Source organism: Centruroides sculpturatus, unplaced genomic scaffold, assembly GCF_000671375.1.
Source record: "Centruroides sculpturatus isolate CEXI.00-Female unplaced genomic scaffold, Cexi_2.0 scaffold39, whole genome shotgun sequence".
NCBI lineage: Eukaryota > Metazoa > Arthropoda > Arachnida > Scorpiones > Buthidae > Centruroides > Centruroides sculpturatus.
The window spans coordinates 1,409,662-1,426,813 of record NW_019384314.1 but is presented as its reverse complement, the minus strand read 5'-3'; the positions used below and the strand labels follow the sequence as shown (position 1 = coordinate 1,426,813).

Here is a 17,152-nt window from a genome sequence, read left to right as displayed (position 1 = left end):
AAAAAAAAAGGAACAAAATGTAAACAAATCTAGCAACGAGTTGCGTAACTTTCCCGGCTTTTATGAGATTTTATTTTTAAAACAACATATGTATTATTAATCAAAATAACTAAAATTATATGTGGTGTCATCTGTTATGAGATTGTATTTTAGAAACTATATATATTTTTAATTATTATAAAATAGCAAAAACTAAATTTTGAGGAAAGAAATGAGTTTTATAAAACACTAAATGCTAACAATAAGTGAAATCTTTAAGCCTGACCTCCCGCGAGATATGACACGTGTCCGTCCCCTTGACCTTTCACAACCAAAATTTACTAGCATCAATGCCTCATATATATATATATATATTTATTTATTTATTTATAAGCCACCACGTCAAATTTCATTTCTTTTTATCTCCACCCCTTTCTGAGATATTAAGCGAAATAAACGCCAACACCTCCCACACACATCATACATAGCCTATCCACGAAATTTTTTTGCCTGTGTTTTAGTTTTTTGGGTTCGGAGCTCTCAAAATGTAGAGATTTGTAAAAAAAAAAAAAAACTCGGAGGGTCAAATCTGACACGATTCCAATACTTTCTCTTGTTATGTGTACTTACTTTATTAATGTCATTATTTTACAGTGGCTCTATCATCTCCGAACAATTGTATTTGCAAAAATCATGTTTAGTGATTGCGCGGTTGTTTTAAATTTCAATCAGACAAAACACTAACTAACTCAAAAAACTGTATTTTCGAAGACTTACTACTTTGATATCCAGAATCCAAGTTAACGTCTTTTTTGTTCGAATCGATGCAAAGTTCGGCTTTTTCTTTAAAATCTTCCACTAAATTGCTCTGTAATACGTAATCACTAATCAGACAATTAAAATCGAATTCGTAGTATTTCGATACTTTTAGACATTAATATTAATACAAGCAAATAACGGAAAAAATATGCGATATATTTCAAAAATAAATTGTATTATTATTTATACAAAAAAAAAGAAAATAATAATTTAATTACCTGGAGATCATCGTCGAATAATTTTTCGTCATCACTAGAAAATGATGATTCTTCAGATTCGTCATCACTTTTTGTTTGATGTATTATATTTCCTGAACTTAGCATCGAAATTATATCTTGGCCTAATTTACGAGAAAGGGCAAGATGCAACGGAGTATTTCCACCATAATCCTTAGGACCGTTAATTATTTCAGACTGAAAAACCATAAATTAAATTTAATTAATTTTAGAGAAGAAATTTCTTTTTATAGAAGGAAATAAAAATGATTAATGTTGGAGAATTACTGTTTTCTAGCGGGATGCCGCATAAAAACGGGAGATATCGGCATGCTGGAAGCCTCGGGGGGGTTATTGGCAATATGAAATTAATCAGATGTAACAAAATTAGTTGTTAATTAAAAGTTAAAGTAAACATTCTTCCCAGTACAATAAAATAATAACATTGTAATTTGACTGACTTGTAAACGAAAACTTTTCCTGACTTTAAGACAACAAAACGATTAAGGGCTTATTGAAATTAATAGTAGTAGTACTAGTTAGTCAGTGCGAGCTACACTGTCCATCTATCCTGACATTCCTCTCAAATTCCACACAAAGTCGATGTTAACCAGTGTAAGCTGAGATGATTTACGGCGAGTTTCTTAAATTTAATATGTTTAATTTCGCATTTTTGAATCAAATAACAATAAAATACACACAAAAATGCACTTTCGAAATTCCAGGAGTAATTTACGTCGTTAGAAAGAAAACAAAATGAAGAAAAACGGTAATCATAGTTTTTAATGTAATGCTGACAGTTTCACAGTTTTAGAATAAAAACTCGTTCGTTTTTTTAATGTGTCCTCTAGAGAAAGATGTATGACCTCACTTAAACTGGCATGTCGGTTTTTACCATAAGGAAATATCTGATTTCATAGTCTCCCCGAATAGACGGGCCGGGCCATTCCGCGAAAATACGGCATTTCTGTTAAGATATAACCTTAAAAATTTTAAAAAGTTTAGACTTTTGTTCCATTTCAGAACTTTACAGTAAAAAAAAAAAAAACACTTATAAAAAATATATTCATAAATTTGTGATTGTATAAGTATACATCAGAGAGATTAAAGGGTTCTATTCGCTTTTTTAAAGTTATGTATTCTATTTACTTCTACTTTACATAAGTTCATTTGGTGTTAAAAAATTTTAACCGTAAATATAAGTAATTTTTAAGCAAGATGTATATTAATTAACACCTCCTTACTAGATATCTCGAAAAGAAATGGTACCTATCACAATATGAAAAATTCATGTTCATGTTTTATTATGTAGCCGACAGAAGAGGGGCGTATGCCCTAAACACATCTCGGCCCACAAGATATTCCTGAATAAAGACTGATGTCAAAAATGCCCAGTGTCTGTCTATGTACCTAGTTGCGAGAGGAAAAAAAACAAATAAAAGAAGACACAGTTTCAGAATAATCAATCTGTAGATCTATAAATTTGAGATATAAATCTGTTCAATAAAATCTATCAAAATTAAATGCTTAATTTCAAAGTAACTACATTAAGAGAAAAGGTGAACCCAGTTTAAAAAAATTATTCTAAAATCTGTTCAACCATTTTAGAAAAGGTAAGAGAATTATGAAATTAGCATTTCCCAATATTATTTTCCTAACCTAACTTTTTGTAATTTTAAAAACTGTAATGTAAGAAAAATTTTATATTGCACACAGTAAATATTAATACTTTTTTCTATTTTATTCCTATTTTATGAACTTTCAGTTCAAAATGAATTATTACTGTTGACTCCATTAAAAAAATGTATTCTCTAATCTATTATCTTCAACACATTCTTTAATTCTTTGACATTTAAAGAACCCAAGACAACACAAAAACATTTTCTACTCTTAGTTAATTACCTGATTTAATAAAACTGGTATTAATGCTGGACAGAACTGAACAGCATAATGCAATGCTGTTCTTCCAGTAGTACCATCTGTTGCATTGATATTTATATCAGCTGAACATAGCAGTTTCACTTGTTCAAATCTCCCGACTTTTACAGCAATGTGAAGGGGAGTTAATCCTAGAATAAAATAAAATCTACAGTTACATAATTTAATAAAAGTGACTAATTCATTTAATGAGTATTACAAAAACGAAATTACTATTAGTGTACACAATCATCCTTTAAAAAGTTGAAAAGAAAAAAGTTTATTTATAAAGATCTATTAAATTAAATTTATTGATTAACTAGAAGATGAGCCCGGCGTTGCCCCAGCAAAAACTAAAAAAGCAAAGATTAAGATTATTAGATTATTTCGTACTTCTAACTCATATTATATTATAGTATTTCTATTGATATTTATAAAGGTTATTTTACATAAGAGTTTATCACACCAATCTAACACATTTTAAAAATTTAAATTGTGTACAGTAGAAGAATAAAGAATTTTTAGATGTAATAGATTGGTCGCTAGTTGTGATAAACCCTTATGTAAGATAGTTATAAAAATCAACTACTATAATATAACAAACATAAAAATGAAAACCATATAGTTTCCTTGTATCAGCCAAGCATTGTCTCATTTATTGTGATATGTGATAAACGAGATACACTGATGATATGAATTGGTACAAATTTAATGGTCAGGTAGACAGGAATTGAAAATATATCTTAAATTTTTCAGATATCACAATATTTTCTAATGTTAACTCTAAGAAACTGTACCATTCACAGCCGAAAATCAGACGGTAATCTGCCAACCAATCAAATTTTGCAAAAAACGGACCAAATACCGTATAAACTCAGCATCCTCGAAAAACACTTAAATCATATTTTGTGCTCGCCGGTAACCTTGTATTATGTAATTTTCCTATTCGAATGCCATCATATTGCTAGTCTGATAGAAATAAGGGACCGTCGTGGAAGGGGGTTGAAGTAACTCGACCAAAAGTTGTTGACCTCTTCCCGGAAGAGAGGATGGTCAACGATCACTAATTAATACTGGTCTACTATTAATATTTGAAAAGTGATACGTGGTAGACAGGTTGCAATGGCCCCGCATTTGATCGAAGTTAACATTCGAAAGACTTCATACAAAACTTGGTTTTAAATTTTAAAAACTCTTGTAAAAATGCTAGAATTCCTTTAACATAATGATAAAGTGTTTATATTTTTGCATCAGATTTTATAAACTACGTAGAAAGTATGTTCTCATAAATACAGTATTGCGTTTATAAAAAAAATTATTGGGCTGCAATCTGAAAAAATTGTAGATTTGACTGTTCTCCTCTGTGTGTCTGACCTTCCTTAATCTCGAGAAAGGAGTTAGGTAGATGAAAATTGAAACCAGATATGGAATGCTTATGGCAGGAGGCCCAAATGAACTATATACTAACTTCCAGTTTGGAACAGAAGTAGTGTTACTTCAATTCAAAATTTCCCCAAATGGAATTAGATAGAAAACCAGCATGACTCTACTGCTAAGACAAAAAGTATGATGTACAGGGGCAAAACACTACTACACTCCATGCAGGTGCTACCTGTCGCAGTAAAGGCATAATAGCGCATATATTTTGTGTTTTATCATTGTCGCAGTAAGTTGGTAAATATAATATATATTTTTAAAAATTATATTTATTTAATTCTTTTGTTAAATTTTTTCCCAATAGATAGAGCTACCTGTAAAGTCAGAAAATGGAGTGTAGACAGAGATTAATTGATATGTAGAAATCCGTCAATATTTTGGTGTGAAATGTATGATATGATGTAAGTTAGAAGTATATGAGTGCAACTTCCGAGTTTTGTAGCAATTGGTCGAACAGCCTAGGAGTGTATGGCAAACAAACAAAGAAACATCTTTTGTTAAATTTTTTCCCAATAGATAGAGCTACCTGTAAAGTCAGAAAATGGAGTGTAGACAGAGATTAATTGATATGTAGAAATCCATCAATATTTTGGTGTGAAATGTATGATATGATGTAAGTTATAAGTATATGAGTGCAACTTCCGAGTTTTGTAGCAATTGGTCGAACAGCCTAGGAGTGTATGGCAAACAAACAAAGAAACATCCTCATTTATATATATAGATAAAATAAACATTTTACAAACAATAAACTTCGAATAATTTCTTAAATGTATTGGATAAATTATAATTTGAAAAGTCATCATATTTTTCAAACTATTGATACTTTATCAAATTATCAACTTAAAGGATTCTTACAGTTTGCTCTGAATAACTTGAAGCAGAAGAGAAGAACAATTTTCAAGTTAAATAAATTACTATTACTTTAATGAAATCACAAATACTGTGATACAAACAATATAGACAGATTTAAATACTAAATACTTTTATTATTTCTTAGATTCATACTTATAATAAAATATTTATACTACTAGTGAAAGAAATTTGTTACAAAAGTTTTATGCCACTGATGCATTGCTTCCTGCTTGATAATGTCTTAGATGTGCTCAATTGCTTTAAAAATATTTTGTTTCACATGATATAGTTTTTAGAAAGCCTTTTAAAATTTACCTGAACTTCTTTCTTGTATGCCATATTACTAAAGGCTGTGTTGTTTCTCCTTTTCCAAATGTCCTCATGTTCTCTTAGTCTTTCTCTGATGCTGCAGCCCATGGCACCTATGTACATAAAACCTCTCATACTTCGACCTTTCTGTCAGTGGTATCTTATAAATCTCTGCTTTATCTTTCTTCAGTATTCTATCCTTCTGATTTCTTAGGGTGTGAATGATTGTTCTATTCCTCCTAAATACAATCTCTTCCTTTGTACAAATCTCTCCTATCTCATATAGTTAACTGGGACACTTTCCACCCCCTTTTCTTCTTTCTTATCTGCTTCTTGTTCTTTTTACTTCATTTTTTTTTTATCATATCTTTCTTTTGTTTTATATCATATGATGCCACTATATCTTTAATCCTCCAAATCTCTTTCTTCCTATGACCTATACATCTCTGTGAACTAATGCTCTAAATCAGTGTTTCCCAACCTTTTTTGTGCTATGCCCCATCTAAGCCTTTCTAAAATTCTTATGCCCCCCTAACATATACAGCAGCTATACAGTTAACTGAAACTCTGGACGAGTCCATTTTCGAATTGCCCCCTTTACAATCCAATTGCCCCATGGGGCATGGGCCCCACGTTGGGAAATGCTCTAAATGCACTTCTAACAAATTGCTCAGAGTCCTGGAACACCTTCAGTATGTAGATGGGTTTATACATGGCCTTCCTTATACATTTGTCATGTATTCATTTTCATCTTGTGAGAAGTCCACATCAAGGAAATGCATTGAAGAGTTTGCCAAACTCTTGCTGTTTGACTCAGCTTTGTTCATAAATGGAGTATGAATACACATCTATAAATTTATTAATTCTCCTCTAATCTTTCCATATAAGAAAGATGATGTTAAAAATTAACATATCTTATTATGAGTTCAATATCACTTGCCAATCTCTTTCGTCATCATCCTCTTTTTCTATTACCCCTTGCTCCACCACAAATAATGCAAGTAAAGATCCAATTTGTCCTCTTTTCTGTCAATAAAATTCTCTATGAAATACTAATTTTCATGCACATTTGCATGAATTAGCTCCAAAGTCCTTTCCTTCAAACTCAGATAGGCTATGAAATTACATAAAATCAAAAACTGCCGGTTCCTGTCTGATAGATGGACAAGGATTAAAAGTCACATATACAGAGTCATAAAATATGATATAAAAAGTACTTTTAAATTATAGATCCTGTGATATTTAAAACTTATAAATTGTTCAATTTTAGTAAATTTGAAAAAGCATTAGCTACAATTAATAAAATAATTTATTGTAACAATAAAACAGATACTAAGGTAAGATTTCCATTTATTCAATTACATAAGTTTCTTAGCATATACATTACTTAAAATCCAATTTATATCATATTTGCTAATGATGATATTATTATGGTTTGCAAATATGATACCATATAAAAAATTTTAGTAGTTAAACTTACCTTCAAAATTTAATAAATTAAGATCCATTTTAGATTTTTTCTGAAATTTGATAAGTTCTTCCAGGCACTCCGTTTTATCATACTGAACAGTATAATGGATAACTGTATTTCCATCTTTATCTTTTAGATTTGGATTGCATCCAGCTTCTAGGAGAATGCACACAGATGATGGCATACAATCATTTTTGATTGCTAAATGTAACAACGTCTATCAAAACAAAAACAAAATTTCCCTCATAAGAAAGACAATAATGATAAACTTAAAAAAAGTTATTTATAAATCTGAAAGATATTTGTTTTCTTAAATTTATTAGTATAAGCTAATCATTTAGAGAATTTTCATCTGGTAACAATTCAGTATTTGTTACAATATAATAATGAAAATAATCAATAAACAATACTATTAGGGAACTTCTCTAATTAAAATTTGAGATTCTTGTCTTATCAGAGATCTTAAAATTTAGTAAAATAAGTTTACTTGTACTCTTTGATACTTAGCCTTTGATTTTGGATTTAATTAAGCAAGTAAGTTTGGATTTTTGAGCAATCTAAATATATAAAATTACTTGTCCTGACTGACTGAATCACTGATTGATTCATCATCGCCCAGAGCAAACCGCTGAACCTAAAGAGGTAAAATTTGGTACATAGTTATAGTAACGCTTAACATGAAGAACAGCTTTTGAAATTGATTCCCATACTTTCTCTTAAACAAATAACATTTCAGACATTGTTATAAATATTTTTATATATTTCAATTTTTTAACCAAAGTTCGAACTGTTTTAAATTTGAATTTGTTATTGCATATAGGTTTGATTATAGAATGATTAAACGTTCCAGAAAATTGCTCAAATTTAAAATAGTTTATTTGATTCTCAGCAATTCTCATCATTCTCAGCGGTAGGTGTTATATAACAATTACTACGGTTGTTGAAATACTTAATATAAATAGGGTTTACTTGCAAAACTCCCGCAGGCGAAGTCGCGGGTAACAGCTAGTATTAACATAAATGGTTTCTGTGTAGGTGGATTGATTGGTTTATTTTAGCAGTGATAAATTCTGCTTGAAGGATGTTTAACCTTATCATAACATTCTTAAGTTTCATAATTTAATAATATATCTTTTCTTTGTAAGAACTCCTATTTGCAAGATGCAACTTAACTGTATTTTAAAATTTAAAAAATTCAATGATTTTCATTGTTGAAAAGACACTTTTGAAAAATGATTGCATTTATTGTAATTTAATTTCTGTCACAGAAAAACATCATACCAAAAAACTTATAATAGCATGCTATACTGCACATTATCAAATTTCAATTTTTAACTGTTAAAGCTTTATGAACCATTCAATATGTAACATCATGATGAAGTCACAGAATATACTTATTTGATGCTAATGGGTCTATAATTGTCACAAGCATCATATCAATTTGCATATCTAAGTGTAAAGAAAAAGAAACAACATACTAAGAAATTAGTAAAATTAAGTGCACTGAAAAATATTACAAACTCAACACACAATAATATCTAAATGGATTTTGATCTGGGATTCTTTTTATTCACTCACTACTTAATTTATAAAAAAATTGTTTAACCATTGACAAATGATTTTGTATTTTGAGTTTCAGATAATAATAATATAATAATCTAGAACAGAAATGTTTTCTTTCTTTCATTAGAGTTTTTAGAACTTTTGCATTAAAACTGAATATTTTTTAAATTCAGATATCAATAAAAATGACANACAGCACTAGCGAAAATTTAAATTTGCCGACTGGAATGCTTTCGGATAACAGACGTTTCGGATAACCAGCTTTCGGATAAACGACGCTCTACTGTATAGCTAATAATACAGGCAACTTATGTAGGAAAATGTCCTTGTTTATATTACATTCCATTACTTAAACCCTGAATTTAGCGTGAGTCGATTTTTTAACAAAAAATAAATGGTCGAAAAATACCGCGTTATATTCGGGCTAATACGGTACTAAGAAATTAGTAAAATTAAGTGCACTGAAAAATATTACAAACTCAACACACAATAATATCTAAATGGATTTTGATCTGGGATTCTTTTTATTCACTCACTACTTAATTTATAAAAAATTGTTTAACCATTGACAAATGATTTTGTATTTTGAGTTTCAGATAATAATATAATAATCTAGAATAGAAATGTTTTCTTTCTTTAATTAGAGTTCTTAGAACTTTTGCATTAAAACTGAATATTTTTTAAATTCATATATCAATAAAAATGACATAAATATCAAGTTTAAATTATCAAATTTTTTTTTTATATTGTAAAAGTCTAACTTAAACCCAAATGTTTTTTATATGTATGAATGAACAGTCAGAGGAAAAGTTAGTTTTTCTCTCTAATTGTTTAAGCAATACCTAAATCTATGCTGAAATACACACAAAAATGAAATTATTCTATTTTCTTAAATAAAAAAAACCTTAATGAATTTTTGTGAAGGTTTGAGCACATTTTAAAATTTCAAAGAGTGCAGGCAGTAGAAAAATTCAAGAATCACTGAATTATATCATCATAATAGTTACAATTTCTTATGTTTAAGAAAGACTGTTTTCACAATTCAAAAAAATTATTATTCACAGTCAAGTTTACATATACTGTTCCATATGGTCATTATGGTCATGATCTTGTGAGGCAGAAATTGCATTCAATACAGAATATAATTAACAACAGAACACAGCATGTCTGGAGAAATGTTCTGCACATGCAGTGTAATGTTGTCTTTCAAGACTGCCAAATTACAGATACATCCATGATAGATGTGGTTATATTCTGCTGTTGAATAAGAAATGAAATGGAGAGCATGTCAGATGCATTTTTTACGTTACAAATATACAGGGTAATCAAATGAAAATTTTACTTGCATGGAATAAACATCACAATCAGAAGCGTAGCTACCATGGAGCAGTTGGAGCAAACTACTCCAGATGCACAAATCACCAGGGTGCCAAGTTAGAAAGGGCGAAATAAAAACTTAAAAACATTTATAAAAAAACATTTGGATTTAATAATTAATCAATTAACTTTTAGCAAGGTTGGGCTGAAGTTTTCATCTCTAAAATGCGAACGTTGAGTGCCACTTACAAGATAGCAACGTTCAACGTTCATGTTATAGAGATGAAAACTTCAGCCCAACCTTGCTATTATATTTGTGATTCCGTTTGACAATTATGTACACTTGTCATCTGATAAAAATATTCTGGAAGGATCAGGATTGTTACAATCAGTATATCCCTCCAACATTTCGCCTAGTTTTGGACCTCAACTGCTTTGATTTAAAATGTGTTTTATACTCAGGTAAAAGAAATTACTTCTATATGCCAAATTGCCAAACTACTTTTAATTCACACTGCAGCCTCAACTAGCTTCTCAGACATTATTGCAGCATGCCTCATTTTTTAACTTTACTGGTGATGACAGTCACAGTAGAACGAAGTTTTTGAAAACTAAAATTAATCAAAACTTATTTACGAAGCAGCATGTCACAACACCATTTTAACTCTTTGGCTACTATATCAATTGAAAATTCAATAGCTTGTCGACTTGATCTGGAGAAAGTGATTGACTGATTTGCATTTTTTGACTCAGGACAGCTTGAAACATCAATAAATGCAAAAAAATTTGGGGGTAATTTCTGTATGTATCGATATTAGTGTGTTGGCATGATTTTGTTCACCCTGTTTGAAGCTTGTACTTTTTGTTGGAAATTTCTTAAATTTTGCAGGAAGGTACATTCTGCNTTCAAAAAAATTATTATTCACAGTCAAGTTTACATATACTGTTCCATATGGTCATTATGGTCATGATCTTGTGAGGCAGAAATTGCATTCAATACAGAATATAATCAACAACAGAATACAGCATGTCTGGAGAAATGTTCTGCACATGCAGTGTAATGTTGTCTTTCAAGACTGCCAAATTACAGATATATCCATGATAGATGTGGTTGTATTCTGCTGTTGAATAAGAAATGAAATGAAGAGCATGTCAGATGCATTTTTATGTTACAAATATACAGGGTAATCAAATGAACAGCTTGAAACATCAATAAATGCAAAAAAATTTGGGGGTAATTTCTGTATGTATCGATATTAGTGTGTTGGCATGATTTTGTTCACCCTGTTTGAAGCTTGTACTTTTTGTTGGAAATTTCTTAAATTTTGCAGGAAGGTACATTCTGCCAANCAAATGAACAGCTTGAAACATCAATAAATGCAAAAAAATTTGGGGGTAATTTCTGTATGTATCGATATTAGTGTGTTGGCATGATTTTGTTCACCCTGTTTGAAGCTTGTACTTTTTGTTGGAAATTTCTTAAATTTTGCAGGAAGGTACATTCTGCCAATACAATTTATATAATATGTAGTAATTATTATTAGGTATTCCTTACTTAAAGAATTATATTTTGACTCAGGACAGCTTGAAACATCAATAAATGCAAAAAAATTTGGGGGTAATTTCTGTATGTATCGATATTAGTGTGTTGGCATGATTTTGTTCACCCTGTTTGAAGCTTGTACTTTTTGTTGGAAATTTCTTAAATTTTGCAGGAANATGTTATCGTATTGTATTATTTTTAACTATTTGGGCCCATGTCTTTTTCTCTTTGCTTTGTGTAGGTAAGTTATCTCTGTTTTGTCAATGATTTTATTGCTTTTCATTGACAAGCACTGTTCTCAAATTGTCTTGAAGAAAAAACAAAGAAAATTGTACAGGGAAATCAGAGTGTAAAGAGAATACCTCAGGAAAGCATAAAAGTGAAAGTGTGCTAGATAATTTGTTTTTCTTCTTGTAGGTTGAGCTATTCATATCTGGTGACACTTCACATAAGAAGAGGAGAAGACATATGGAGGAAAAAAGACAAACATATATGGTCAGTGCAGTAAAATGTCAACAGAAAATTCTCACAAAACAAATGCTAAATAAATGAACCTATTCATCATTGCACACAAGCTCATCTAGACTTGGGAATTTCTTTATTAATGTTAGTAATGGTTTGTGTTGGCAAAGATATGTTTGTATAGTTTGACTAATGATTTTTACAATCTACTGGTAAAATAATTTGACAAAACTTCAGAATTAACTGAACAAATGAAGCAGTACACCTTGTATAACTCCAGCAATATACACTCATTGACATTAACATTAGTGTACCAAGGAGTTGTTGGAATCAAACAAAACTGTACATGTGTGAGTATAATGGTGATGTGATTACAAAATGGAAGCAAAACAATCAATTTCAATTATTGCAGTAAAAACTACAAACGAAAGGAGTACCCTGTTGGGCCACCTCTAGCACAAATACATCATGTGATATGGGTGGGATTGGAAGCATACAGGTGTTGTGTAGTGACCTGCAGCATCTCAATTTACAGTTGCTGCAAGAGATTCTCTAGTTTGGCCAAACTCCTAGGCTGTCCAACTTGGCATCCGAGGTGGTACCAGACATGTTCAATTGTGACTGGGCAGGCCAGGGAAAGTGTGGTAATGTGGCAGAGACAATCATGTTATACCCTTGCCGTGTGTGTTCGAGCACTGTCCTGTTGGAAAATGGTTATTAGGAGCCCTGCCATAAGAGGCAATACATGTGATTACAGGATGTCACTAACATATCGCTGGGCTGTCATGGTCCCTTGGATCACTGCCAGAGATGTCTGGCTGTCATATATAATGGCACCCAGACCATCATATATGACAGCCAGACCAGCTGCTCCAAAGTGTAGGCAGGATTCAGGTGTTCACCACAGGACCTCCATACACAAACACAGCCATTGTCAGTGCCCAAACTGAATCTGGATTCATTGCTGTAGACAACCTGGTTCAATTCTGTTTGGTCCAATCCCATCAGCAGTAACACCACTCCAAACAGAGGCAATGGTGAGTGACTATCAATGGCAGCACATGTAATGGCTGCCACAATACCAAATGTTCCTTACCCAGGCACCTGAAAATGGTATGGACAGACACAGGGGCCTGTAATGATAGTGCCACCTGTCTGGATGGCAGACAGCCTCATAAGGAACTCCTTCCCTACCCCACCTAATGCCCTAATCGGCTGACATGGTAGACAGAAATGACATAGCTAGGCCACATGGTACATCTTTTGAGCTCCCATCCACACCCCAGCCCAGCTCTCTAACTTGGCATAACTTTTATATTGTGCAGCCTGTTCTGCACTTAGTCCACAATACTAAACTTATAGCTCACTTTGCTCAACAAATAATATAACGGAGAGTGGGGTCCCCTTCCCTACAAGAAGAGAGAGCCCAGCCTAGCACATCCACCAGGCTTATAGATCAAAGAGATCTATGATTTTTCCCATCAATTCCTTTAGTTTCTTTAAGTGTCCTTTACTAGCTGCTAGCATTCGAAGTACTTGTTCAGGGAGCTTAGTCCAGTCAAGTTGGTTAGCCTCTAGGTGGAAGTCCGCGGTTAGAGGACAGTCAAGTACATAGTGTCTCGTGTCGCTGCGAGGACATCCACAGGAGCAGCTATCATCTCCTTGTCCGAACTTGGACTTGAAATGGGGAAATCTCCTGTGTCCGGTTAGAATTTGTGTTGTCAACCAACAACTTATTGGAGTGAGGACAACTATAGGCACGAAGGCGTAGGTCGGCCTACCTACTGTACTTTGAGTCCAGTGCTCTTGCCAGTATGTCATCAATCTTTGCAGTAGAGTACTTTTTATGTATGTAGCCGAGGGTTCTACCGTCCTCGTAACAAATGGGCCGCTGACTCCCGCCTTTGCCAGCTAATCGGCACATTCGTTGCTCAGGATCCTGGTGTGGCCTCAGATCCACCGCAAGACAACGTGCCTCACCCTCAGTACCCCATCTCTGATCTCCTGTACCAGAGGATCGTGATGGTACCTGTCACTCAAGGCCTGTAGCGACGACTGGCTGTCTGAGTATACCGTGACTGGCTCTGGACCCAGGAGTGAAAGGATCCACTGGGACGCCCCCTCCAGGGTCACAAGTTCCGCCTGGAACACAGACGCTTCCTCATTCAATCTGACTGATTGGTAGTACACTTCTACTCCGTCAGACAAGACGCAGTATGCGGTACCTACTAAGCTACCGTCCTTTGAGCCATCGGTGTATATTTCAACACCGGTGCCTGTCGGTTCACTGACATCCCAATCCAGTCCTATCATATAGGCAGGATGGATCTTTAGTATGCTGACTACCAGAGGCAACGGGAGCAGCCCAGCCAGGACCAGGGCTGCTCCCGTTATATCATTGTCTGTACATGGATGGCAGACAATGATATACTCAGCTGTGTGCTTGTTTGTCAGAGGACCAGGCAGTCCTCTTGGCTAGTCATCTGCTGAGGGCATCCTGAGCCTGGGCACCATGCGCGCAAGCTCTCTCTCATCCAGTGGTCCCAACACTTCCTCACAGTGTTGTCAGAATGGCCTCGGTCAGGGATTGGCAACCTATGGCACTCTGACTGAATAGAAATGTAGTAAAAATTATATTTTAATTATTAATTACACATTTAAATGGAAGCCATAATTCAGTGTAGGCTGTAGTACATTAAAAATGAATCTCTTGCTTGTATATTTATATTACAGTGGTAAGATGTTGGAGAGACCATATGAACAACTAACCAAACTTGGTTAAATGTTCATATGGTCTTCAATCATATGGTCTCTCCAACAACAAAACTTGGTTAATTATTCATATGGTATTCGATTGCAATTAAAGGCATCTCTAGTGATATAGTGACCTTCTGCAACAGGTAAACTACAGTCACAATGCCTTTGTGTGCATTTTTTATAGGCCAAAGAGGACGTACTTTGCAGCGATATGATAACGCCTTCTTGACGCACTAATTTTTATGGCAATAAGTGTATTTAATCAACCGAGAACATTTTCGACTTACTTTCATTGAACTTCCTCAGTTGGAACCTCAAACTTAAATGAAAAACAAAAAGAACATTCAAAGAACATATTAAACACAAGAGAAATAATTTAAATTAAAAAGAATGGGAGGAGCATTCTAAATCAACAGAACATTCATACAATTCNGGTAGACAGGGACAACATAGCTGGGCCACATGGTACATCTTTTGAGCTCCCATCCACACCCCAGCCCAGCTCTCTAACTTGGCATAACTTTTATATTGTGCAGCCTGTTCTGCACTTAGTCCACAATACTAAACTTATAGCTCACTTTGCTCAACAAATAATATAACGGAGAGTGGGGTCCCCTTCCCTACAAGAAGAGGGGGCCTGGCCTAGCATGTCCACCAGGCTTATAGATCAAAGAGATCTATGATTTTTCCCATCAATTTCTTTAGTTTCTTTAAGTTTCCTTTACTAGCTGCTAGCATTCGAAGTACTTGTTCAGGGAGCTTAGTCCAGTCAACTTGGTTAGCCTCTAGGTGGAAGTCTGCGTTTAGAGGCCAGTCAAGTACATAGTGTCTCGCGTCGCTGCGAGGACATCCACAGGAGCAGCTACCATCTCCTTGTCCGAACTTGGACTTGAAATGGGGAAACCTCCCGTGGCCAGTTAAAACTTGTGTCATCAACCAACAACAACTTATTGGAGTGAGGCCAACTACAGGCACGAAGGCGTAGGTCAGCCTACCTACTGTACTTTGAGTCTGGTGCTCTCGCCAGTATGTCATCAATCTTTGCAGTAGAGTACTTTTTATGTATGCAGCCGAGGGTTCTACCGTCCTCGTAACAAATGGGCTGCTGGCTCTCGCCTTTGCCAGCTAATCGGCATGTTTGTTGCTCGGGATCCCAGTGTGGCCTCAGATCCACCGCAAGACAATGTGCCTCACGCTCAGTACCCCATCTCTGATCTCCTGTACCAGAGGATCGTGATGGTACCTGTCACTCAAGGCCTGTAGTGACGACTGGCTGTCTGAGTATACCGTGACTGGCTCTGGACCCAGGTGTGAAAGGATCCACTGGGACGTCCCCTCCAGGGTCACAAGTTCCGCCTGGAACACGGACGCTTCCTCATTCAATCTGACTGATTGGTAGTACACTTCTACTCCGTCAGACAAGACGCAGTATGCGGCACCTACTAAGCTACCGTCCTTTGCGTGCATTTTTTATAGGCCAAAGAGGGCGTACTTTGCAGCAATATGATAACGCCTTCTTGACGCACTAATTTTTATGGCAATGAGTGTATTTAATCAACCGAGAACATTTTCGACTTACTTCCATTGAACTTCCTCAGTTGGAACCTCAAACTTAAATGAAAAACAAAAAGAACATTCGAAGAACATATTAAACACAAGAGGAATAATTTAAATTAAAAAGAATGGGAGGAGCATTCTAAATCAATAGAACATTCATACAATTCAAATACAAGGGATATAAAAAAATAAATACATGTTATAATCAAAACATAAAATACAAGCAAATGCAAATGATACAAAAATAAACCAATAATAACAATATAAATAAACAATAACAATTACTGGAGATCCAAGTGAAAGCTCATATATAGATTTCCACACTGTCATAGGGATGCTGACACATAGATAATGTGTCAGCATCCCTATGATTAATACAAATATTTCCTATTAGCATTAAAATTTTCTAATAACTTCAAGAAGTTGATAGAATCAGGATTGCTGGCAGACCTGATGATCTTACTCTTATCCCATTTTATCTGTACGTCCTGCTGGAAGACATAAGTTGCTAAGAAGACTGGTGTTGAGATTTTTCTCAACAGTGTATTTGCATTACTTAATTCTTTGTTGTAGAGTGCATTTGGTAGCTCCCACATAAGTTCTCTGCCAGTTTGCTGAATCTCAAATTAATTAGTGTATTTCATACCAATAATGTGGAATGTACAGAAAGTGAGTGCTTTCAGTTTGAAAATGGCTAACTTAGAATTTATCTAACATTGTTCCCGTGCACAACCAAGTTGAATGGCTAAAATCTGTCAAAACAACAAAATACAGTTGTCCCTTGATAATCCGACAGGTATGGGACCAAAGGTGTGTCAGATTACCAAAAGTGTCCGGATTACCGAAAATAATTACATATTTCGCATTGTTTTGCTAGCAGTAACTTACAATATTCTCTACTCCAACTGTTCGAACAGAACTGCTCACATAAAACACACGAAATGTGTGTCATCG

The 17,152-nt window shown here is 33.9% G+C and overlaps 2 protein-coding genes across 2 annotated transcripts in view; both read right to left on the bottom strand.

The window, feature by feature from the left end:
* LOC111622723 (nuclear factor NF-kappa-B p100 subunit-like) overlaps nt 1-7,227 on the bottom strand; it is a 13,545-nt gene extending 6,318 nt beyond the window's left edge. The window contains exons 1-4 of the mRNA XM_023365144.1: nt 7,009-7,227; nt 2,916-3,082; nt 1,017-1,211; nt 757-847 (exon numbers count right to left, since the gene is read on the bottom strand). Coding sequence (XP_023220912.1) covers nt 757-847; nt 1,017-1,211; nt 2,916-3,082; nt 7,009-7,183 — 628 coding nt within the window. The 5' untranslated portion in view covers nt 7,184-7,227. The remainder of the gene's footprint in view (nt 1-756; nt 848-1,016; nt 1,212-2,915; nt 3,083-7,008) is intronic.
* A 6,607-nt stretch (nt 7,228-13,834) lies between these two features.
* Nucleotides 13,835-17,152, bottom strand: part of LOC111622835 (nuclear factor NF-kappa-B p110 subunit-like) — a 95,167-nt gene continuing 91,849 nt past the window's right edge. The window contains exon 12 of the mRNA XM_023365259.1: nt 13,835-14,286. Coding sequence (XP_023221027.1) covers nt 13,835-14,286 — 452 coding nt within the window. The remainder of the gene's footprint in view (nt 14,287-17,152) is intronic.